This window comes from Rousettus aegyptiacus, unplaced genomic scaffold, assembly GCF_014176215.1.
Source record: "Rousettus aegyptiacus isolate mRouAeg1 unplaced genomic scaffold, mRouAeg1.p scaffold_m13_p_13, whole genome shotgun sequence".
In the NCBI taxonomy this organism is placed as follows: domain Eukaryota; kingdom Metazoa; phylum Chordata; class Mammalia; order Chiroptera; family Pteropodidae; genus Rousettus; species Rousettus aegyptiacus.
In genome coordinates this window covers 46,481,602-46,503,425 of record NW_023416288.1, presented here as the reverse complement: position 1 = coordinate 46,503,425, position 21,824 = coordinate 46,481,602, and the positions used below count along the sequence as shown (strand labels likewise).

At 69.5% G+C, this 21,824-nt stretch overlaps 1 protein-coding gene across 4 annotated transcripts in view; it reads right to left on the bottom strand.

The window, feature by feature from the left end:
• Positions 1-21,824, bottom strand: part of CAMK2B (calcium/calmodulin dependent protein kinase II beta) — a 49,781-nt gene that overhangs the window by 8,230 nt on the left and 19,727 nt on the right. For 3 of the 4 annotated variants that reach the window (XM_016147857.2, XM_036230568.1, XM_016147858.2), the window contains exons 3-16: positions 20,124-20,183; positions 17,824-17,878; positions 15,119-15,184; positions 10,594-10,666; positions 8,307-8,409; positions 8,146-8,229; positions 7,726-7,820; positions 7,298-7,420; positions 7,011-7,094; positions 6,444-6,486; positions 5,667-5,741; positions 2,206-2,243; positions 2,033-2,104; positions 852-896 (exon numbers count right to left, since the gene is read on the bottom strand). In XM_016147857.2, the coding sequence (XP_016003343.1) occupies positions 852-896; positions 2,033-2,104; positions 2,206-2,243; positions 5,667-5,741; positions 6,444-6,486; positions 7,011-7,094; positions 7,298-7,420; positions 7,726-7,820; positions 8,146-8,229; positions 8,307-8,409; positions 10,594-10,666; positions 15,119-15,184; positions 17,824-17,878; positions 20,124-20,183 (1,016 nt within the window). The remainder of the gene's footprint in view (positions 1-851; positions 897-2,032; positions 2,105-2,205; positions 2,244-5,666; positions 5,742-6,443; positions 6,487-7,010; positions 7,095-7,297; positions 7,421-7,725; positions 7,821-8,145; positions 8,230-8,306; positions 8,410-10,593; positions 10,667-15,118; positions 15,185-17,823; positions 17,879-20,123; positions 20,184-21,824) is intronic. The other variant, XM_016147859.2, reaches the window with a different exon arrangement.

Here is a 21,824-nt window from a genome sequence, read left to right as displayed (position 1 = left end):
CCACGGGACACAGTGCTCCAGGCTCTGGGCTGGAAAGGGGTCTGCAGGGTGTGGGGCCCGGTCACAGCACAGCCCCAGAAAGCTATCTCGAGGTCCCTCACAGGGAAAATGGGACTCCCAGCGCAAACGCAGGGTCCAGGAGAGAACCACTCCTGGCCGTGAGCACATCCAGGCTCCTCATGGCACCTTAGGTCTGGGCCAGCTGAGGCACAGTGGCCACAGTCCCCCTTGGTCCCAGCCCATGGCTAGGCTGTGGGGGTCCCTTTGAGGAGCCCAGGCCCAAGGGGGATCCAGCTGCAGTCCTGGGGGCACATGGCTGCCTTCCCCCGCTGAGGGCTGCCCCGTCCCGGCCCTGGTCAGAGGAGTCAGCTCAGCAGAAAGCGCTGGACGGGCAGAGGTCAGGGATGAGGTCTGTGTTGCCCCTGCCCCTGACCTCTGACCCCAACCCCGACCCTGGGGATGCGCGGCCCATGCAGCCCCTCCCCCGGGCCCGGGGAGGGCCCTGCGCTCTGTGGCTCCTGGCCATGCTGGGCTTGGTCTCTGCCAGGGTGGGACGCACGGGGCAGCCGGGAGGGTCCTGGGAGTGAACATGCTGTGGGCAGCAGGCCCTGGCTCGTGTCCCCCGTGGGCTCGGTGACCACGGCCCCGGCAGGGGCCGCACCCAGGCCCTTCCCTGCAGGCGCAGCCGCGTTCTAGTGGGCTGCGTGCTGTGCGGGAGGGGTCGCTTCCCACCTGCCCGGGTCTGGGCACAAAGGTTTCCCAGGGTCACATTTGGGACCTTCCGGGGGGCGGGGGCGGGGGCGGCTCCCGGCCTCACGGAAGCCCCAGGTGGGCGGAGGGGACTGTTGTACCTTGATCCCGTCCACCGGGTTATGAATGACGGTGGTCTGAGGTTCCTGCGGGGAAGGAAGTACAGAGGAAGGAGAGAGGGGTGAGAAGGGGGGAGGCCCCACGGCGGAGCGGGCAGGCGCGGGGAGGGCAGCAGCAGGGGGCGCGGGAGGAGCAGCTGTGACAGGGGCTTGGGACAGGGCCGGTGGGAGGGAGCGGGCCGGTGAGCCCCGTGGCGGCGAGGCCGACGGCGGGCACGGGGCCCCGGGCGGCAGCGAGCAGACGCAGGCGGGGTGCCGGGCGGGGCACTGCTCCGCAGGCCGCCAGCCCCGGCCAGCACAGACCGGGCCCAGGCTGCAGAGTGTCATGGGGCTGTGGCAGCACACGAGTCCAAGATGGGGCTGGCTGCGAGGTCGTGTGTGGGACCCTCCCGTCCTGGGCCCCAGCCGCCCCCGCACACGGTTCGGCCATTTGGCAAATCCAGCCTTCCCATGGGCAGTCTGGGTCTGGCTCCCGGAAGCGGGGCCCAGGGCCCGTGGGTGCCACACGTGCTTCCAGCAAACCCCAGTCTCCTGGGACAGCCCACTGCACACCAGCTACAACCCCGCCCGCCTGCTGGGTCCCCTGGCCAGGCCCCCACCAGCCACGGCCCCGCCCGGGCCTCCCCAGGCGAGACCCAGAACCAAGGGGCCCTCTGACCGGTGTCCGCCTGCCCCTCCCCAGTGAGGAGCCCCTTCCTCTGGGCAGCCACAGGCCTGCGCGGCCACGCGGGTATCCACACCCGCAGCTGCCTCCGGGCCCGCTGGACACCACCCAGGTGGGAAATCACCAAGGAAGACCAGCCCCCTCCTTCCTCGACAAAAACCAGACAGGCATCGCAGCACCCAGGAGAAACAGGGCGCGCCCGCCGCTGTCACCCCCCTCACGGCCCCCCGGCCCCCCACGGCCTGGCCCCGGGCCCGTGTCTCGGCCTCGCTGGCCGCCCGGAAGCCCCTTGCCACTGACCACCTGTCGGCATGACGGGAGCTGGCGCGTCCTCCGCTGCCCAGGGGGATGCGGGGCATGGCCCCGCCCACGCCCAGGGAGCAGTGGGGGCAGTGGGGGCATCCGTGTCGGAGGCAGGCTGAGGGCCGGGCCGCACCCTCGCCCCAGGCCTCCTGACAGGCAGGGGCGACAGGAAGGTGGGGGCTGGGGGGTTCAGTACCAGGGCGGCCGGAGGAAGCGTCCCCTTGGGGCTGGTGGCAGCTGCACTGTTCTTGGTGCTATTCGTCTGGGGCTGTGGGGAGAAGCGGTGGTCACACCCCGTCCTGTTCCGCCCAGCAGGAGCCTGGGGTGGGCCCGCCTGCAGCCCCCACTCCCGCTGAGCTGGGGCCTCACCTTGACTCCGTCCGCTTTCTTGTTGAGTAGACTCTTGGCTGCTGCATTGGGAGGAAGCAGGCATGCTGAGCGAGGGGCCGTCCACTGCAGCCCCCACCCCCACACGAGGCGGCCTCGGGGGGCCTGGGTCCCCTAGAGCGAGGGAGGGGGTGGCCGCGAGGCAGGGGCGGCTTCCGCACCCCGCCTGAGCAGGGCCGTTCTGGGGGACCCACTGGGGAGGGCTGGCCGGCGCTGCCAGAGGAGCCCTACAGTCCCTCGGCCCCCGGCACCCGTGCGCTCCGCAGAGGCAGAAAGAGAGTCAGCTTACCTCGGGAGACGGAGAGGGGGAGCAGGAGGAGAGGAGCGAGGGGGGAGAGAGAAGACAGGTTCGTGTCAGCTGGGGCCGGAGCCAGGCTGCCCGGGGCCCGGCCCGCCCTGCCCGCCCGCTCACCAGGCGAGCGAGGCCCGTGCGGGGCTGGTGCAGCTTAGACAAAGAGGCGCGCTGGCCAGCCCTGAGCAGGGTCTGCCTGCCCCGAGGGACGGGGCGGCCCACAGTGGGCCTGGGCCAGACCCTCCTGCTGGAGCACCCTGGGGGGCGCAGCCTTGGCGAGCACAGCGCACAGCCGGGCACTCAGAGCGGGGAGGCGGGGGCCCCCTGGGCACCGTCAGCATCGCTCCGAGGCAGGAGCTTGGGCTGAGCCCTCACACCCCCGAGCGGAGCTGACCCTGCTGCGCTCAGACGAGCCCTGGTTGGCCCCCCACAGCAGTGACCAGGCTGCTGGGCTGCTGCCTGCCGCCCGCCCCAGCCAGACCCCCTCAGCCCCTGGGCGTGTGGGCGGCGGCAGCTGCTCCGGACGGCGTCGGCTCCCAGGGCTGGTCGGTTCCCTCAGGAGGTTCCCCCAGGACCCTGTGGCAGAGCCCAGCTCCTGGACTGTCCCCTCGGTGGGCCTCAACCTGTGAGAGGTGTCACAGAGCCCAGCGAGCCAAGGGGCCACAGGCCGTCCCCTTCCTCAGGCCCAGGACCCTCCAAGGGTGAGACCCGCCCAGGCAGCCGGACTCAGGACCGCCCCCTAATGCCCTGGTGGCCCTGCCCTCAGGCACCCCAGGACCAGAAATGCCACCCTCCTGGGGCCGCCTGAACGGTCCCTTGATGGCAGCTAGATTCTGCTTCCCTGTCATTCAGCAGGGAAGGACAGGCTTGCCCTGCGGACATGAACTTCGGTCTCCGGGCGGACAGGGCCACTCCTGATGAGCACACCCCCCACCTCCCCCCCCCTTGGCCAGCACACAGGGGGAGCCCGACGCCCCCTTGAGGACGAGCCGTCGGAGGTCACGGAGCCCAGAGACCCTGTCCATGCTGGTTGACCAGCCGGCCAGACAGCGCTCAAGCGGGGTGGCGTCCAGCCCGCCCTGAAGGAGCTGGCCTTGGAGCCGAGCAGGCAAGCAAGCAACCCCACCCTCTGGTCTACGACGGGCGGGTTGGGGGATCATCTTGGTGCCACGCGGCCTCGGCCGGCGGCATTCCCGCGGGCTCTGTTAGAGCTAGCGCAGGCTCCTGGGGGCTGAGGGGGCCGCCCCCTGGCCAGCCCAGCGTCCCCAGCAGAAGTGGCGTTGGCTCTGCCCGGCCCACCCCTCGGACAGGAAGGGGACCCTGGGTCGGGCCCCGAAGGAGGCAGAATACGACCTTGAAGCAATCCTGGGCCGCACGAGGGTCCCCCCTCGTCCCTGGTTCTCTCCAAGCCCACGTTCACACAGTTGCCCCCCCAGCCAGCATCCTCGGGGGACGCAGATGGCCTTCCCCTCAGCCTCCCAGACGCTTCCCCTCTCGGAGCTCGGCGTGAACACAGGGCCGTGTGCCCCTGGGCGCAGCCCCTGGCCACGGCAGCTCCTGGGAATGGCCACCCATCCTGGAGTGGCTCCAGGACCCTGCTGCCGTCTACTCTAGCAAAGACACGGGGCGTCCCCGTGTGCTTCTGCAAGTCCAACGCCTCACTGCAGGCCGGAGCCACGGTGGACGGGCATGAGCCCAGGCCCCAGGAAACCGGCAGAGACCCTCGGCCCGCCCCACCCCCCAGGGGTCCTCGGAGCTAGGCCACCAGGCCCACCACGGCCGCCTGAGTCCCTCCCAGCGAGGACTCTGATGGACAGCAACGTGCCTCCGTTGTCGGAGGGCACCATCGCCCACGGAGAAGCCGCAGCCTCGGAAGTGAGGCTCGTGCCGGCCACGTCTGCTAGTCCGGTGCGGCAGGCGGAGGTGGGCTGACCTCGGGCGGGGGGTCCCCCAGCCCCCAGGGCCAGCCTCTGCCTCACCCCATAGCTGGTCCTCAGAGACAGCCGTGCTGGGCTTTGCCGCATGCACCGACGGCCCAGGGCAGCGGCCCCGGCACGCAGGCGGAGCCGCACATGCAGCAGCCTCATGCACCCTCGCCCGCGCCGCCTGCAGGGAGAGCCCGCCTGGCGCCGTGCCGGCCACCTGCAGCCCTGGGCTCATGCTCCGACCCAGGCCCTGTTCCCCTCAGTGCCTCAGAACGCAGGGGACTCTGGATGGCCCTCGGGGGCCTGCCTGCTGGACATGCCCCCCGATTCTGGACAGCCCTGCCCTGAGTGCCCAGCAGGAGGTGGTCAGAAACGCTGGACCTCTGGCGGGCCCATGGGCCATGCGGGCCGGGGCCAGGGAAGACTTGGGGCTGTGCCGGGCCCCGCAGGCCGGCAAGCACCCGGCTGGCCCTCGGCTGCGCTGCCCGCCCTGACCCTGCACTGCCCTCGGCCTGGGCCCGTGAGGAGGACTAGGGGTGCGATAGCCCTCACAGTCTAAGGTCGCAGATGGGGGCAGGCGGGAGCTGGCCTAGGCATCCTAGAGGGCCAGCCCCCCACGGCCCAGGGCAGCCGGTTGGCAGAACTGGCAGCCCCCTTACGGTTCGGGACGAGATGAGGAGGTCCGTGCAGGAAGAACTAAGAGGGAGACTTCAAGGTGTTCTCGGGTTGGCCGAAGACCCCGGCCTGGTATGTATGGGACTGGACACAGACTACCAGCTCCGAGCAGTGCAGGCCACGGGGCGGAGGTGGGCCAGGCCAGTGGACGGGGGGCAAGCAGGCTCTCTGCCTCCACAGCCTTCTCCCTGGGACCCCCCACCCCAATGGGACTCGGCCCTCAGCAGCCCTCAGGCCTCCTGTGGGTGGTCAAGGTCATTCCGAATGTGGATCGTGGGCTCTGACCAAGGGGGTCTCCTGACCCCAGATGCAGGGGCCAGGACCGGGGGTTCCGGTCACATGCATGTGGGCAAGGCCCTGTCCGCAGGTCCCTAGCCTGGCCCCTCTCAGTGGGGCCTGCAGCCGCGGGAACCTGGGAGCTGCCTCCCTGCCCTCGGGGTGGCTCTGCGGGGCATGTCCCCGGCGGGAGCGGGGGCTCCCGGGGCCTGGGGCGGCCCTCGAGGCCCGGCCGGCGGCCGCGAGCGGGCGGGACACGGGGCCAGAGCATCTACCTTGTTCCACCAGCCCCATGGTGGTGCCGGAGGCCGCGGTGGACACTGAGGCCGGAGCGGTGGTCTGTCTGCCCACTGTTAGCACCGGGTTAGAGACGAGGGGCCGGGGGAGAAGAGACAAAGGAAGCAGAAGAGGGTTAGAGTCCAGGCCGGGAGACGCTGGCGCCAGGGCCCCGTCACGAGAGAGTGGCCACGGGCACGGGAGCGCTCGGCTCCTCTCCGCGGAGGCGGCCGCCGGGTGACAGGAGGCAAACAGACGAGGAGGACGGACCACAGACCCCGCACGAGTGTCACAGACAAGCCACGGGACAGTGAGCGGGCGCCGGCCTGGCCAGGCCGTGCTGCCCCTGGTGGGCCCGCTGGGGCCCCAGGCCTCGAGTCACGGACAGACCCACCCAGCGCGGCCGCACGCCCCCAGCCCCGCCCACCCCCGGTGACCGGGTGGGCGGCCACCAGCGTGTCCAGGGCTCAGCAGAGAGGCCCAGGCCCTGCTCTCGACTCACACACACAAAACGGTGCCCCGAAGTTTGAGAACGACAGGTGCCGACCAACGCCTGGACAGACACACGGGGCTGCGGCCGGGCGGCAGGCAGCACAGACACTGGGTCGGGGGACACAGAGACCCGACAGGCGGGGGGCCAGCGGGCGCCCGGGCCTCCCCACGGGAGTCAGAGGTCAGGCAGGTCAGGCCAGCAGCGGACGAGGGCGCGGAGGGGGTGTGGGGCGGGCGGCTGGTCGCAGGCCTTCCGGAGCCTCCCTGGAGGCGGCGGTTCTCACCTGAGAAGTTCCGCGTGGCCAGCATAGTGGTGAGGATCGCGCCCTGTGGAGAGATGCAGGCTGAGGCTGGGAGACCCTGCCGGGCCGCGGCCTGTGGGCTCTGGGGACTCACCCGCTGCACCCAGACTAGTCACCCGCTTCCGGAACTGGAGCCGTGACATGCCCCGGACCCTGAGCTGCCCGCTGCCTGCAGCCTCTGGGGCGCTGCACTGGCCTGGTGGCCTCCGGGGTACCGTCGTGGAGGGAGGGCCTGGCTGTGGACGCCTCCACGGGGCAGCACCCTGCCCAGGCCCATCTCCCCTCACCCGAGCACCACGGCTGCCACCCTCCACGCCCGACCCGGCCAAAGCCCGGAGACCTGCCCGCATCCGGAGAACGCGGCCGAGCAGGGCCCTGCGCGCAGCCCCCGAGGGGCCGCTCTGCGCCTGGGGCCAGGCCCGCTTCGGTGCGCTTGCTCTGGGGGAGCCCAGTGTCTGGGGCGTGCGGCCGGGCGGCCCGTCCTGGGCGGCCGGGACCCCACGGCCGCACAGGGCCCGGCTTGGGGCCCTGGAGGGGCGGGCACATCACCTTGAGCTTCCGCCGGGCATTGAACTTCTTCAGGCACTCCACAGTCTCCTGCCTGTGCATCATGGAGGCCACCGTGGAGCGTTGCTGTGGGGAGAGGCGGTCACACGCTCAGGGGGGCCGAGCACCCCAAGGGAGGCTCGAGAGGGGTTGGGGGAGGCTCAGGGTGGCAGGGCCTGTGGCCTCGACAACCCACCCGCGCGTCCCAGCCAGAGGCCACGCGGCGCCCAGGGTGCCGGGCGGCCCGATGGGCGTGAGCAGGGCGCCCCGGGGCCCGGCCGGGTACTCACGCAGACCCACGGGTGCTTCAGCGCCTCGTGTGCGGTGATGCGCTTGGCGGGGTTGATGGTCAGCATCTGGTTGATGAGGTTTTTGGCTTCGGGAGTGACTGTGTCCCACTCGGGGGAGGGGAACTGGAAGGGGAGACAGGGCACAGTGGCGCCGGGAGCCCACCCCCCCCGCAGGACCCAGGACCCTGCGCGGTCCGGCCCGGCTGCTGACGCCCGCCCCCAGCCCGGTCCGCGGCCCTGGGACCCTGCGCGGTCCGGCCCGGCTGCTGACGCCCGCCCCCAGCCCGGTCCGCGGCCCTGGGACCCTGCGCGGTCCGGCCCGGCTGCTGACGCCCGCCCCCAGCCCGGTCCGCGGCCCTGGGACCCTGCGCGGTCCGGCCCGGCTGCTGACGCCCGCCCCCAGCCCGGTCCGCGGCCCTGGCGCTCACGTCGTAGGCTCCGGCCTTGATCTGCTGGTACAGCTTGTGCTGGTCCTCGTCCCAGAAGGGCGGGTAGCCCACGAGCAGGATGTACAGGATCACGCCTGGGGGCGAGGGCGCAGGCTCACGCCGCTGTCCCGGCCCCCGCGGCCGCATGCCCAGCTCCTGCCCTGAGCGCTGTGGGGCCTCAGCTCCTGGCCCTGGCCGACACGGGGCCTGCCCGGAGCCGGCGCGGCCTTTGGGGGCACTGGGGTCCTTGAGGGACCCCCGGGCCAGTGCCAGGACGTGTCACTACTTGGAGACCCTCAGGGCATTGTCACAGCCCCACCCATCCTGGACAGGCTCCTCCCTCCCAGTAGGAACCCCGCCGCCCACATCAGCACCCACCTGCCGCCCCTCCCGGCCCAGCCGCCCCGCACTCCCGCTCACCGCACGCCCAGATGTCCACCGGCTTGCCGTACGCCTCCTTGCGCAGGACCTCGGGGGACAGGTAGCCCGGCGTGCCAGCAAACCCTAGCCGGGGGCAGGGCAGTGTGAGGGGCCGGAGGGGCAGCCGCGCCCGCCCGGGCCCCCGGCCGCCCGGCGCTCACCGAACCACGCCTGCTGGTCGCCCTGCACCTCGATGGCCAGGCCGAAGTCCGCCAGCTTCACGGCCGCGCCCTTGCACTTGCTGGCCAGGAGCAGGTTCTCAGGCTGCCGCGTGGTGGCAGAGGGGGGTGTGGTCCACAGCCGGGGCCGGGAAGGGGACAGAAACTGAGATGGCGGCGGTCTGCGGGGTCGGGCACGGCGCCGCGCGCACCGTGTGGTGACCCCCTGCGTGGCTGGCACCCCGAAGCCTGCCCCAGGGGCAGGGACGAGAGCCCCGGCCTTGCTGGGAAAAGCTGTTCTCACAGAGCACTTGGGACCCCTCGGACCCAGGACGGGGGACCCGGGTGCCAGGACAGAGCGGAGTGTGCCCCACAAGGCCCGGCGGCCCCGTCGGCGGCTGCTGCTCAGAGACATGGTGGGGCTGCCTGCTGGGGGCTCAAGTCCCCCCTACAGGACGGTGACCCCAAACGGCAGGAAGGAATGACCGAGGGCCCCCGCGCCCGGGCAGTGCAGGGTGCCCACCCACTAAGCCTCAGGCTCTGGGCTGGGTGCCAGGGGCCGGCGGGACCTGCTGGCCGGTGGAGCAGCCCTCGCTCAAGCTGGGACTTCGTCCCACATCCCGCTGGGGCACCAGGAGGCCACTCGCCTCTGACTGGGGACGCACGGCCCCCCGAGCCTGAGGGGTCCCTGCATGCCCCTCCCTCCCGGCGGCCAGCGCTCAGAGCTGCTGGACCCCTCTCCCTGGCCCCCTCCCCGTGCTCTCGGCCTTTGTCAGGTCCCCGCCCAGCCAGCAAGCCCCCTGAGACCACCGTCATTTCTGGATGAAAAAGTGGGTTTACGAAAGTAGCCCCGCAGGGGGTCTGACCACAAACCAGGCCCAGCTCCTCGGGGGGGTCCGTCTGCCTCGGGGGGTCCTGTCGGGCGGGTCCTGCCAGCCGCCCTGCCCTGCTCTCCTCACGCCCATTAGCTGCCCTCGCGACCCTCCCTGAGTCCAGACCGTGAGGGCGGCCGCCGGCGCTGAGGCCCCGCTCCAAACGTGTCGTCGGTGTCGCCAAGGACAAACGCCACAGTCCAACCTTGGGGACGCTGCTGGGGACCCCGAAGGTGAGGAGGGACCAGTGGCCCCTAGAATCTGAGAAGTGCGCCCCCACGTGGCAGAAGCCAGAGCCTGAGGCCTGCCCGCCCAGCGCGGCCAGTGTGAGGGGGGCGGGGGACCCCACCCTCCCCAGGCCCCACGCAGAGTCTGGAGCAGCGGGGCAGGCAGGCCGAGCTCAGTGCAGAGATAGTGCGTCCCCAGAGGAGGGCTGGCCGCAGCTCCACCGCCTGCCTTGCCACCGGAGGTGACAAGCGCTCTCCTGCCTCGAGCAAGCCCACCACAGCACTGCTTCTGGGGGCTCTCAGTCAGGATGGGGGGCCCTCTCCGGAGGCGGGACCATCTGCTCCCTACCCCAGGCAGGAGGCTGTTGGCCGGCCAGGGCTGTGCGCCCCCAAGCGCCTCATCCCATCTCTCTGCCTTGGCCTCAAAGTCGGCCATGAACCTTGAGGTCCAAGAACAAGGCGGGGCTGGCGACCACTCCCCTGTGCCCCGAGGCCCCCGAGGGAGGCCCGTTCAGATCAGACATGGTGACAGAGAAAGGACACACGGAAGGACATGGACCACGGGACGTGCAGAGGGAACCAGGGCACGTGAAGGGCAGAGGGGAAGGTCCGGAACCGGCTCCTGGTGGGACCCCGTGCCCAGAGCTGCCCCGCAAAAGCCAACTCACACATGCACCCCTCGACGGCCCGAGGAAGGCGCGACCCCACCCAGCACCAGCACTGCGGGACGGTTGGTCTCAACTGCCACCAGTGGGTCTCTCCGCAGAAGCAACAGGCCCAGGGGCCCCCCACCCGGGACAAGAAAGTGACCGAACCCAGCGAAAGAAAGGAGAGGGGGCGGAGGGCTGGGCAGCCCCGCTGAGGGGCGCCCTCTGCCATGCCCTGGGGTGACAAGCGCAGAACTGAGCCGTGCCGCAGGGCGTGGTGGAGGCTGCAGTCGGCACCGGCCCGGAGGCTCCCCCCGCACGCCCCGCATCCCGCCCGGAGCCCAGAGGGGCGACCCCGAGTGGACGCTTGCTCACAGGCCGACGTGTGACGACTGCCCCATCAGACACGGGCGCGCCCACGCGCCTCGCACGCACGGGCCTGCGTGCACAGGCGCACAGGCATGCACACCCCCACCCCGCCCCGGCCTCCTTCCCGGGACATGCAGGTGCAGACGGCCGCCCCGGCCGGGCGGGCGGGACTCACCTTCAGGTCCCTGTGGACGACCCCCATCTGGTGGCAGTGGAGCACCGCCTCCAGGATCTGCTGGATGCAGTGGCTGTGGCAGACAGCGTGTGCGTTAGTGCCGTGGCCCATGGGCTGCGTGGCATGGGGGTGGGTCCCCAGCCTGGCGGAGCCCAAGGGAGGCAGAGAATCAAGGCGCCGTCTGCCACACGGGAACAGACTCTGGCCGGGGGCGCCCCTCATCCCAGGCCAGCACGGGCATGGCTAGGCCTTGTGCCCCTGCCTCCCCCCTGCCTGGCCCCCCTGGTGACACCCACCGGGAACACCCTGCTCCCCGAGCGCCCTCCCCGAGGCCCACGCTGGCCACGCCTGACCCCGAGGCGGGCTGGGGGTTGGTGCGGCAGGGAGCGGCCTGTGCCGACCCTGCGGCCCCCAGTCGCCCCGTGCCAGAGCTCATGGAACCTGAGTGCCCACAGTGGACGCCGGCTGCCCACGGGGCAGCTCGGCAATCCTGGCGGGGGCAGCCTGGCTGCCCAGGGTGTGGCTGGCCGGAGGGAGACGCCTGGGCTGTCCCCAAACACCACGTCGGGCTTCGCGACGTGCCCTGCGCGCGAGACCCAGAGGCCTCTGGGCCTGTGCACACGAGGCCTTGTGCCCTGAGCCTGCCTCCCCGGGGGGGCCCAGGGGGCCCCGCTCCAGCAGCCTCCAGAGCCAGGCGCAGCCCCCTGGGACCCTGCACCTCCCGCGCGGTATTGCCAGCTATGGGAGACGGGGCCACAGGCTGCCCGGAGCCCACCAGCTGGGATCTCAGCCACAGCCCCTCCAGACGGGGTGAGGGAGGGGCAGGCCAGTCCCCTCAGGCCCCGCCCCCACCGCTGCTGGACCCTGTGGGGCGACTAAGGGCCAGCGGAAGGCTGGGCTTTGTTTTCCTAATGGGAACACTGAGGAGCGTTGGGGGCCAGCCCTGGCATGGCACATCTGGGGGGCTCGGGACGGAAGAGTAAACCTGTGCCCCGGCCCCCCAACACGGGGTCTCCGAAACCAGCCGTCACGGCTGCCATCTGTGTGGCTGAAGGCCAGGCCCATGCCCGAGGGAGCCACCACCAAGGGCTGGACCCCAGCCCTGTCCCCTGCCTGGCCTCCCCTGGGGCAGTCCTGTCTCTGTGTCCCCAGCCCCAGGCCCAGCAACCCCCTCTCCCCCGCCCGGTCACAGCAGGCACGGCTCAGCTCCCGAGGCCTGACCCACCACTGCAGGCCGGTCCAGGGGCTCTGCTCGGGTGGGCCAGGCTCAGCCATGAGGCCTGGGAAGCTCTCAAGTCAGGACAGGCCACCGGCCAGGGGTGGAGGCTGGGCAAAGCCCGGGTACTGCCAGGGCCCAGGCAGGGGACACGGGCCTTCCCAGCCCCCAGGCCCTCTCGCTGCTGACCCGAGCGTGTGCTGGGGGCCGTCTGCCCCACACCGCAGCACCCCGCGTGGGGCCGGCATGGCCCCGGCCGGCCAGCTGCTCTCCGGGCCAGTGAGGACAGTGACCTGGCTGGTTCCAACCTCAGACCTGCCGAGCCGCCCGTGGCGAAGGCAGATGTCGGCTCTGGGCCATGCCCGTGTATCTGCAGCCCTGAGGCCTGTGCTCCAGTCTCTCCGGGTGCAGTGCCCTCAAGACGCCCACGCTGTCCCCGCCGTGCGGGGGTCCGGGCAGGGTCTGCCTGGACGGGGCCATGGCCTCTGCCACTGTGGGAACACGGGCCCTGTCTCCTGAGCCATGTCCTCGGCCCCGCCTGCAGGAAGGCTCCTCCAGCAGTCACTGGACCTGTGGGTCCCTTGCCGTAGCTCCGCTCCTCACGCCGGCCCGGCGGGGGCGGGCCAGCCGCTGCCCTCCTCCACGCCCTTCCTGGGGTACAGGGCCCCGAAGCGGCGCCAGAGGTGCGGCAAGCCCGAGCAGCACGGGGCTCGGCTCCGCGGCTCCAGAGCCCCTGCGGCGGCGGCGGCCCCCGTGCTCACGGAGAGCTGGCTGAGCAAACCAACGGCCTGGCGTGACACTGCTGGCCGGTCCCCAGCTCGCGACGCGTCCTCTGCAGCCCGCGGGTGGGGGGCGGGACACCCACCCGCAGGACAGTGGCCCATTTTGGGGGCTTCTGGGGACAGCTCTCGCCCTGGCACCCAAGGACACGAGGCCACCTGCCTCCAGTGTACGTCATCCGTCGTCCTTGTGGGGCCGTCCTTCACATTTTGAACAACTTGTAAAGTCACTTTCATGGTCAGAACTGCTCCCAGGTGTCTGGCCGGGTCCTGCACGTGTCCTGATGGCTCTGGGCTGGCGTCACGCAGACACGCCCTTTTGACCACCCCTCACAAGCTGTTTAAGGTTTTTAAAAATGGGTTCTAAATAGTTTCAACTTCGCCTTGCCAGGTTTGAGGAGAGACCCCTTGATTTCCTCACCAGCTGCAAACTAAAGACCGTACTTCCTCTCAAGACGACCCCAGGCGGTGGCCCCCTGGGCGGGCGCTGGGCCTTAAGCGCTGCCACCTCCAGCTGGCGGGGGACGCAGCCCCACGTGCCCTCCCAGGCTCCCCACGGCCAGGCCCTCTGGCTCCAGGCACCACACAGCACAGGGGTCACACGCGGGCTCCCAACTCCACAGAGGCTCCAGGGCCCCACGTCCAGGGTTTTCTCAGGGGGGCCAGTGTCCCTCTCCTGTCACCCCTCCTCACAGTCCAGCTGTGGAAGGAAACTAGGGGTTGTGGGCGGGGCCCCTGTCCCTCTCGGGCCTGTTCAGAGAGGCCCCAGATGGCAGGGGAGCCCCCGAGGTAGAGGGGGAGGCAGGGTGCGGGCGGGGGTGGTCCCGGAAGAGGCAGCTGGGCACAGAGGAGCGCGGAGGTCACAGTGTTTGGGGCGATCACTGTGCGGGGTGGTCCAGGACGTGGTCAGGGCGTGGTGGGGGCTGGGGGCTGCCACGCAGCTGGCGGGAAGGCCCTGCAGGCGGGCAGAGGGCTTGGGGTCTCCAGGCCCAGAGGGGCTAGGGCTGCGGCCCATGCCCCTCCCCGGACGCCGCGCCGCGTGCCGCAGAGTGCAGGGTGGGGGCCAGGCTAGGAACTGCCCAGGGGTGGGCGCTGCGGGTCCGGGGGCTGAGGCAGGGCATTCCAGGCGAGGAACCGTGGCAGGGGACCGAGCGGCCGTCCCAGGCGCCCAGGCGGCGCTGCAGCTGGGGCTGGAAGGTGGCCAGGTGCAGGCCGTGGCCCTGAGGTCCGACCTGGGGGGCTGGCGGGCCCCCTTCTCCTGGCCCGCCCGCATCTGTCCTCCCAGAGCCCCCCGCCCTGGCAGACGTCAGCATGGCCTGGCCCAGAGCCTCGGCCTCCGCTAGTGGCACCCACCCTGGGGCGGTCCGGCCCCTGCAGCAGGGCAGGTGGGTGGCTCCGCCCTGCCCGCCTCTTTTCTTGGAAGCAGGAAATAAAGACAGCGTCCCTCCTCCAGAAGAGCACGGGCCACACTCAGGCTGTTTGCAAAATCAGCCCTTCCTCTGGGAGCCTCGGAAATGGCCTGGGGGCCCTGCCCCCCAGGTCCGGCCAGGCAGGACCCCATTCCGCCAGCCCCGCACTGCCCAGCTCTGTGGGGGCCCGGGCAGCGCCAGGACCTGGCTACACCCTCCCGGGCTGTAACCAACAGGCAGGGTTGCCTGTGGGTGCAGAAGCAAGTCACAGAAAGCTGCTTTTAAAAATACTCATTTTTTGATTAGAAAAGTAATACATATTCATTTAAAATTTTTTTAAATAGATTAAAAAAATGCAAAAGCATCCATAATTCCATCACCTAGAGAGGATTATTGTCAGCCTTTCTTTTTTTTTTTTACTGCACGGCCCCTTGTGCCAGGTGGGCCAGGCAGTGAGCGGCTGCCTGCGGCTGTCTCTAGGCTGAGCTGAAACGTCAGCAGGGACAGTCCTGTCACAGGCCAGGGTGGCGTCTGGCCCACAAGCCGGGGACACATCGGGCTGCAGAGGCTACCCTTCCAGGGATTGGCCCTGTCACCCCTGAGCAGACGGCATCCCTGAGGCCCTCAGTGGCCCCGTGTCCTGGGAGGGCTGCCCAGGGTCCCCCTGGAGGGGCCGCTCATCACACGGGGCCTGGGGGGGGTTCCAGGAAGGACCGCCAGAGGCACAGGCCCCCCTCCTGCTCCCCCACTGGCTTCGGGGAAGGCGGCCAGCGTGCCCACTTGGGCCACGGCAGGGGGACACCACTCTCCGGCCACCGGCCACTGGCCACCCCAAGGACAGCACCCACTGTGGGCCACTTCCCACCCTAGCAGGAACTGGCAGGCCTGAGTGCTCCCCGACTCCAGCCGCGGGGCCCTGGGGCGGAGGAGGCAGGAGCCGCCCCGCTGTGCGACCTGCTCCCAGAGCGTCCAGCGTCGTGGTCTGCACACTGACGCCGACGCCGGCTCCCCCGCCCGGGCCCCGGTCACGGGAGCAGACGCGGGCCGCAGGGCCGGGAGGGGGCCTGTGAGGGACAGGCCGGAGGGGAGAGGGAGGCGGGGGGCGGGGGGTCCACACCCACCTGGCATCCGCCTCGCTGTAGTACTCTCTCGCCACAATGTCCTCGAAGAGCTCGCCGCCAGTGACCCTGTGGGAAAAGCACACAGAGGTCACGGCCCGGAGGCCCTGCCGCCCGCGCCGCCTCCTCTGCCACCACCGCGGCCTCCAGCTCCTGCACGTCACGGCCGCGCCAGCCGCCCCGGCGTCCCCGCCCTCCTGCCCCCGGCACCGAGGCCAGCGGCTTGCCGAGTCCTCGCCGCGCGTGGGGGCATTTACCATTTCAGTCCTCGACCCCACTCTGTGACTTTGGTGCTCAGTGGTCTCAGGGACCTGCCTGGAGGGGCAGCACAGAAGCCAGACGCAGGCCTCTGCCGCGCCGCCCAGGCCTGAGAAGACCTGCCGTCCCCTCCTCAGACCCCCGGTGGCCCTCGTTTCTGTGCCCAGGACTCGGAACTGGGCTGGCACTGCTGAAGGGTGGCCGTGCATGGGCAGCCCCGCCGACGCCGCGGGGACCAGGGCGTGTGGGTCAGTGCGCCAGGCACGCGCCGCGATCGGCAGGGCCCACCGCCGGGAAGGGCGCGGCCATCAGGGTCCCGCTCTGCCGCTGGGGGCGGCCGAGGCTCAGAGCAGGCAGCCCGCCCGGGGCGGCGGGGCGTGCCGTGCCTGTGTGTGCGTTGGTGCCAGCGACTGCCTACGTGCACGCGCGCGTGTGTGGGGAAGAGTTCAGGTCCAGCCGGGAGAAGGGGCTCTGCTTCTCTGCACACAGGGCTCACAGGCTGGGCCCTGCAGGCCCCGAGCCCAGGCCTAGGACAGCGGCCACCGGTCCTGGGTCGGCGCAGCTGCAGGGGTGCCAGACACTCAGGAGGCCTCGCTCGGGGCCGGACTCCCTCCGGGCCCCTGTGTCCACAGGAGGCTCCAGTCTGTGCTGATGGCACCTGGACCTCGTGGCTTGGAGCTGCACTGTGGGAAGCGTGTCCTGGGGGGGGAGGCGGGGGGGGCGTCTCTCGATGGCCAGGAGGGGCCTGGTCCGGAGGCTGGCATCTCCGCCTCCTCAGGCCCTGGCCGGATAACGTGGCCAGTTCTGGGCAGCAGCCTCGGCCCACAGGGAAGCCACATCCTGCTCTCCCAGGCCTGGCTCCCAACGCCCTGAGACTTCCAGGCGTGGGATGGGGAAACCCGTCAACCCCCGAACCCACGGAGCCCTCGAACTGCCAAGGGGCCTTGGGGCCTCCTGAGGACGGTGCCAGCCCAGGCCAGAGGCAGAGTCCCCAGGGCCAGGCCCACAGTGCCGTGGGGGTCTGCAGTGAGGCAGGGCCTTCATGGGCACGCTCGGGGCTCCGCAGCCCCTCGTCCACCCTGGGCGCTCCAGGACCCGGGGGCCACAGAGGTCCCATGCCCTTCACCAGAAGCACCAGCCAATCCCCTCTGGCCAGCCCCTTCTGAGCCTGCGCCCGGCCTGCCTGTCCCGTGGGCCAGGAGGGACAGGCTTCTCCTGAGCACACACACACCGTGCAAGCCTGTCACCGTGCCGGGCTACGGGACAGACGTCCCAGGGTATAGCCGTGGCCCAGCAGCCCAGCCATGTGGCCGGTGACCCAAAGTGGTGTCTTGTGGGCCACAGAGGACGGAGGCAGCCAAGTCTTCTGTGGGAGAGAGTCTCAGTCTCCCTTGACCAGAGGACCACGACTGGCCCGAGACAGCTGTCCCGTAAGGCCGGGAACCCAAACCCTGGGCTGTGGACTGGTCCCAGTCCCTGGCCCGTCAGGAACCAGGCGGCACAGCAGGGGAGCGGCGGGCGAGCGAAGCCTCATCGATGTCTGCAGCGGCCCGCTGCCCGGCCCCACCTCAGACCACCAGGCGCTAGCTTCTCGCAGGAGCCCCGGTCCCCGGTGCCAAGAAGGTTGGGAACCGCTGCCGAGAGGGAGGGAGAGCCCCTTAGCACGCCCGTCGCCATGGCGACGGCACCTGAGCGGGGCCTCCTTGGCCCTGCGCCAGCCTGGAGGCCTCACAGGGCTGCCCTGAGCCTGCAGCCCCTGCTCACGCCGACCCTGGCACTGACTCCCGGGCAGCTAAACACAGCACTGCTCAGGGGAACAGGTGAGGTCACGGGCCAGACACACAGGAAGTGAGGGGGCAGAGCCCTGCATGCGCACACGCACACGCGTGCACATGCGCGCACACACACGTGCCTGTGCACGCACGCATACGCACACGCGTGCACACACATGCACACACGCACACACAGGCGCACACACGCACACATGCACATGTGTGTGCACACATACACACGTGCGTGCACACATGTGCACATACGTGTGCACACGTGCGCATGCATGCACTCCCCAGAAACTACACGCATGCACACCCCGCGAATCGCCCATGCTCCCAGGTACATGCACACGCGCAGATGTGCACGCTCACACCACACACGCACGCACGCCCATGCCGTCTCTCGCGGCCGTGCCCGGTCTCACTGCTGGCACCCACACACGTCCTCACAGGCACACACCCGTGCCGGCCAGGGGCACCCCAGGCCGGCTGTGGTGAGGGCGCCGCGGGAAGGAGGGGACGGCAGGCTGCCCTGGGGGTCCTCTGCGCCCCACGGCGTTGGCGCGTGCGTGCAGGACAGCGCCAGCGCGGCGGCCTGGCCCCGGGGGCAGTGACGGGCAGTGAGGGCTGTCCCGCAGCGGGGGGGCCCCGGGTCCCCGGCCCGACGCTGACACTTACAGATCGAAGACCAGGTAGTGGAAGCCCTCCTCTGAGATGCTGTCGTGCAGGCGCACTGTGGGGACAGGAGATGCGTGAGGGCCGGCCGTGCCCGGCACCGCGAGCCGGGGGCCCCGGGAGCACTGACCCCCTTTCCTCCGCAGAGCGCGGCCCAGGGTGCCCCTCGCACCGCTCAGCCAAGGCGAGGGGCTGGCGTCTGCGTGGGACTTGAGGCCATGTGCACGTGGCCACTTTTTAAACAAAGTATTTTTAACACTTAAAGAATAGTTGCACGTCATTGTAATAGTTTAGAAAAAAACATCACACGCAGTTCCACGGACAGGGCTAAGGAAAGAGCGAGCTGCTTTAGGTGAACACAGGATGCGGCGTGCGGGTGGCACGTGGTCCCGCAACGCCCGAGAGCCCGGCGGGAGGCTCGGGGTGAGGAACGCCGCCCCGCGCGGTGGGGGAGGCAGGTGCCTGGGGTGCACCCTTTCCGCTGGGCGCGGCCCTCCAAGGCCTGCACCCCGACTCCCAGGCCATGGGGTTGCTGGCAGCTCTCAGTCCTGCGCGGGAAGCTGGGGTCCCCTAACGTGGCGCATGGCCAGCCCGCGGCAGGGCTGCAGGGTGGCAGCGCCGGCCCTCAGCACGTGGACGCTGGACACACCTCCTCCTGCCCGACCACGGTCTCTGCGGACGGCCCCTGGGGGCGCCCCCCCACTGCGGTGCCCGCCTGCCCAGCTCACAGGTGGGCCACCCAGTGGAGGAGGGTGGCCCAGCCTCAGAAACCTGAAGGTGGGGATCCACCATCGGCAGGCCAGGCCCAGGGTGGAGAGGGGTGGTGTGCAGAGGCTGGGGGAGTGTCGGGGAGGCTGGGGGGACTGGAGGTGCTGGGGAGGCTGGGGGCCCCTCTGAGTTGAGGCCGATGGGCTCTGCTAATCCCAGGGCGGTGCTCTGACCCATTAACAAGCCTGTGGAAGACTTGGGGGCCCAGCTCTGCGTCCTCTGTCACCCCAGGGTCGCTGGTGACAGCCAGGGAGGTTGGGAACCCACTGGCCTGCTGAGCTCTCGAGGCCCTGGCTACAGCCCACCAGCAAGGTGACAACGGAGGCCGCCTTGCCCACGCTGCCCCAGCCCAGACGCCCCCACACGGGACAGGTGGCCACAAACACATGGCGAACGGGAACCCCAGGCTGGGTGGAGGGGCCCCCTGAGGTCTCCTGGGTGGTCGGGTGCAACCCAGATGTGTGTGGAGGGCTCTGCAGGCCATGCCTGTCCCCACGTCCCCGCACGAGCCACTGGTGACAGTGAGACGCCCCCAGACAGGGCAGTTCCCTCGACACAGAGCTACCGCCAGGCTCGGCAACCCCAGTGTGCTGGGGACACACTGAGGACGCTGAGGACCAGGTGTCCAGACAGACACCTGGACACCGTGTTCCTGGTGGCATTAGTCACAGCAGCCGCCAGGCAGAATGAGGCCACATGTCAGTGAAGGGTTAACAGATAAGCAAGCTGCGGCCCTCCCTCAGCCCTAAGCGGGAGGGACCCTGCCCTAGCTGGACGAGAGCCTCGAGGGGCCTGTCCACGCAGGCCTCCTGGCTGCCGCAGCGTGGGCAAGGCCTACGTCCCAGGCCCAGGGCCCAGGGGCCCAGAGGTGGAGGACACACGCGTTCTCCCCAGGGTGGTGGGCAGGGAGCCTGTGAGCTGCGGGGATCCGACAGGCAGGGAGGCCAGGCAGCCGGAGAGCCACACCGACTTCCGGGGTCAGCACGGCCTGGGGTCCGAGCAGCTGCTACAACCGTACCACACATGGGGCTGCCTGGGCTTTCGGGGCAAGGGGCTGACCATGGCAGGTGGCTGCACCCTGAGGCTACCCGTGACCCAGGGGGCATCTGACTGGGAAGGATCTCCCCCAGACCACAGTTCTGGGGACCTGGGGCTGGCAGGGACGACACGGATTGCAGAGCCAGGCCTCAGACCCAGGTGGGGCTGTGCCTGGAGGGGTCTCTGGTTTCCAGCCCAGGAGTGGGGGGCCTGCTGGCTTCTCTGGGGCTGCAGGATGTTAAGGCCCCTTTGTGTTTCCACAATCATCGCCACGTGGGGTTTGGGGATCGGGGGGCCCATCAGGCTCAGCCCAGCATTTACCGCAGGGGTGCGGACCCCAAAGTCCCGCTAGGAAGGGAGCCGCTTCCGGGTGAGGGGAGGGGCTTCGACGCAGAAGGAAAAGGGGGCCTCCAAGGGTCCCCGGAGGGACAGGCTGCTCCTGGGATGGGGGTGCGTCCCACGCGGCACCCGGCACCCAGCACCCGAGGGCCGCTCACCGATGTTGGAGTGCTTCAGGAGGCGGCAGATCCGAGCCTCTCTCTCCAGCTTCTGGTGATCTGGGGACAGAAAAAACCAGGTGTCGCCTCTTCCCCAGCAGCCAGTCACCCCATGCCCAGGGCCACCCAGGCCACCGGGTGCCGGAGAGGTCAGCACCCCAGACTCGCAGCCTGGGGTCCTGGCCCACCGGGCACAGCTCCCACCTGGGGGCGAGGGGTGTGTCTGCAGGACCCACAGGAGAGTTGACTGTGCAATTTATCAGCCAAAAATTGCATATTTCAAGCCAACAGAGGAGCCGGCACGAGGGGAAAAGCCGATGGAGATTATAATAGCAACACATGGAAGAAACCTGCATTTCCACAGACCAGAGCAGAAGCAGATGAGGCTCCACTCACAAAACAGGACAAGCCATTAGCATGCACATCTGTCAGCACCCCCGCACGGGGCTGAGCGGGAAACGCCACTTGCAGAGAGAGCCCAACTGTGCTGCATCACACGCACACGCACGCACACGCCACACACAGACACACGCACCACTGTGCACACGCACACACACGCACACGCCGCTGAGCACGCGTGCACGTGCACACCACACACAGACACACACTACTCTGCACATGCACACACATGCACATGCCACACACAGACACACGCACCACTCTGCACACATGTGCGTGCACATGACATGGGCACGTGAGCCGGTGGCGGGCTGGGCGGACCCGCAAAGCCCTGAATGCGTACACACTTACAAACATGCATGCGCCTTCCCTGGGCGGGGAAGTCACGTCTGGGGACGGAATCGCCCTGGGAATGCCCGGGGCGTCCAGCTGGCTCCTCCTCCTGGCACAGGCATCAGGCACTGCTCGCCTGGCAGCCATCCGTGCCTGGCGCTGGAGGGCTCTGGCCTGCACCCCTCACCCCCAGACCCCAGGCGGCCAGCAGGGTGCCGTCCGGCCCCGCTGCGCTGGGAGCCAGGCCATCAGCAGACAGGACACTGGGAGCGGCCGAGCGCCCTCCGGGACGGGTGACCCCACCCTTCCAACGCGGAACACGGGGCTCCACAGTCGGGAGGCCCCTGGGGAGGGGCGGGGCCTGGGGTCCCGTCACCCCACCTCCGGCCCGTGGTGGCCTCTTTCGTGGCGTTTTCTAAGTGCCTTGTTCTGAGTGTCATCCGGACGCGGGGAGGTGGCGGGCATGGTAACACTCACACGGCACGGTGCGTGCCGCGCCCCTGCTGACTCGGCCGCTCCCAAAAGTCTTCCCCTGTCTAGTAAACCCAGTTAGGTCTTGTTCTCCCTCCTTTCTCTGGAGAAAGACCCTCTCCTTCAAACTTCACTAATTACCTCGAAACTGGTGTCAGGTCCTCTGGCTACGGAAACTCAGAGTTCTCCTTGGCCCCTTACAGGGCAGAAGTGGCTTTGGGCCAAAACAGGGACCCGGAGTCCGAGCAGGGAGGGGACCTTTTACCCAAGATTCTTTTTTATTTCTTTTATGAAATTTATTAATCAAGCCTGATTTCCTTTAACCTGCTTGACAGGCAAATCAATAATGGAAATGTAACTAGATACACGATTCAAGTAACACGTTTGCATCATTTTTCTTTGTCCAGGGACTGAGGTGGCATTTCAGCAGGAAATCCAAGACCCTCCCCTGACTGAGGCAGAGAGGGAAAGAGCTCCATGGAACCCCGGCAGGCGGGC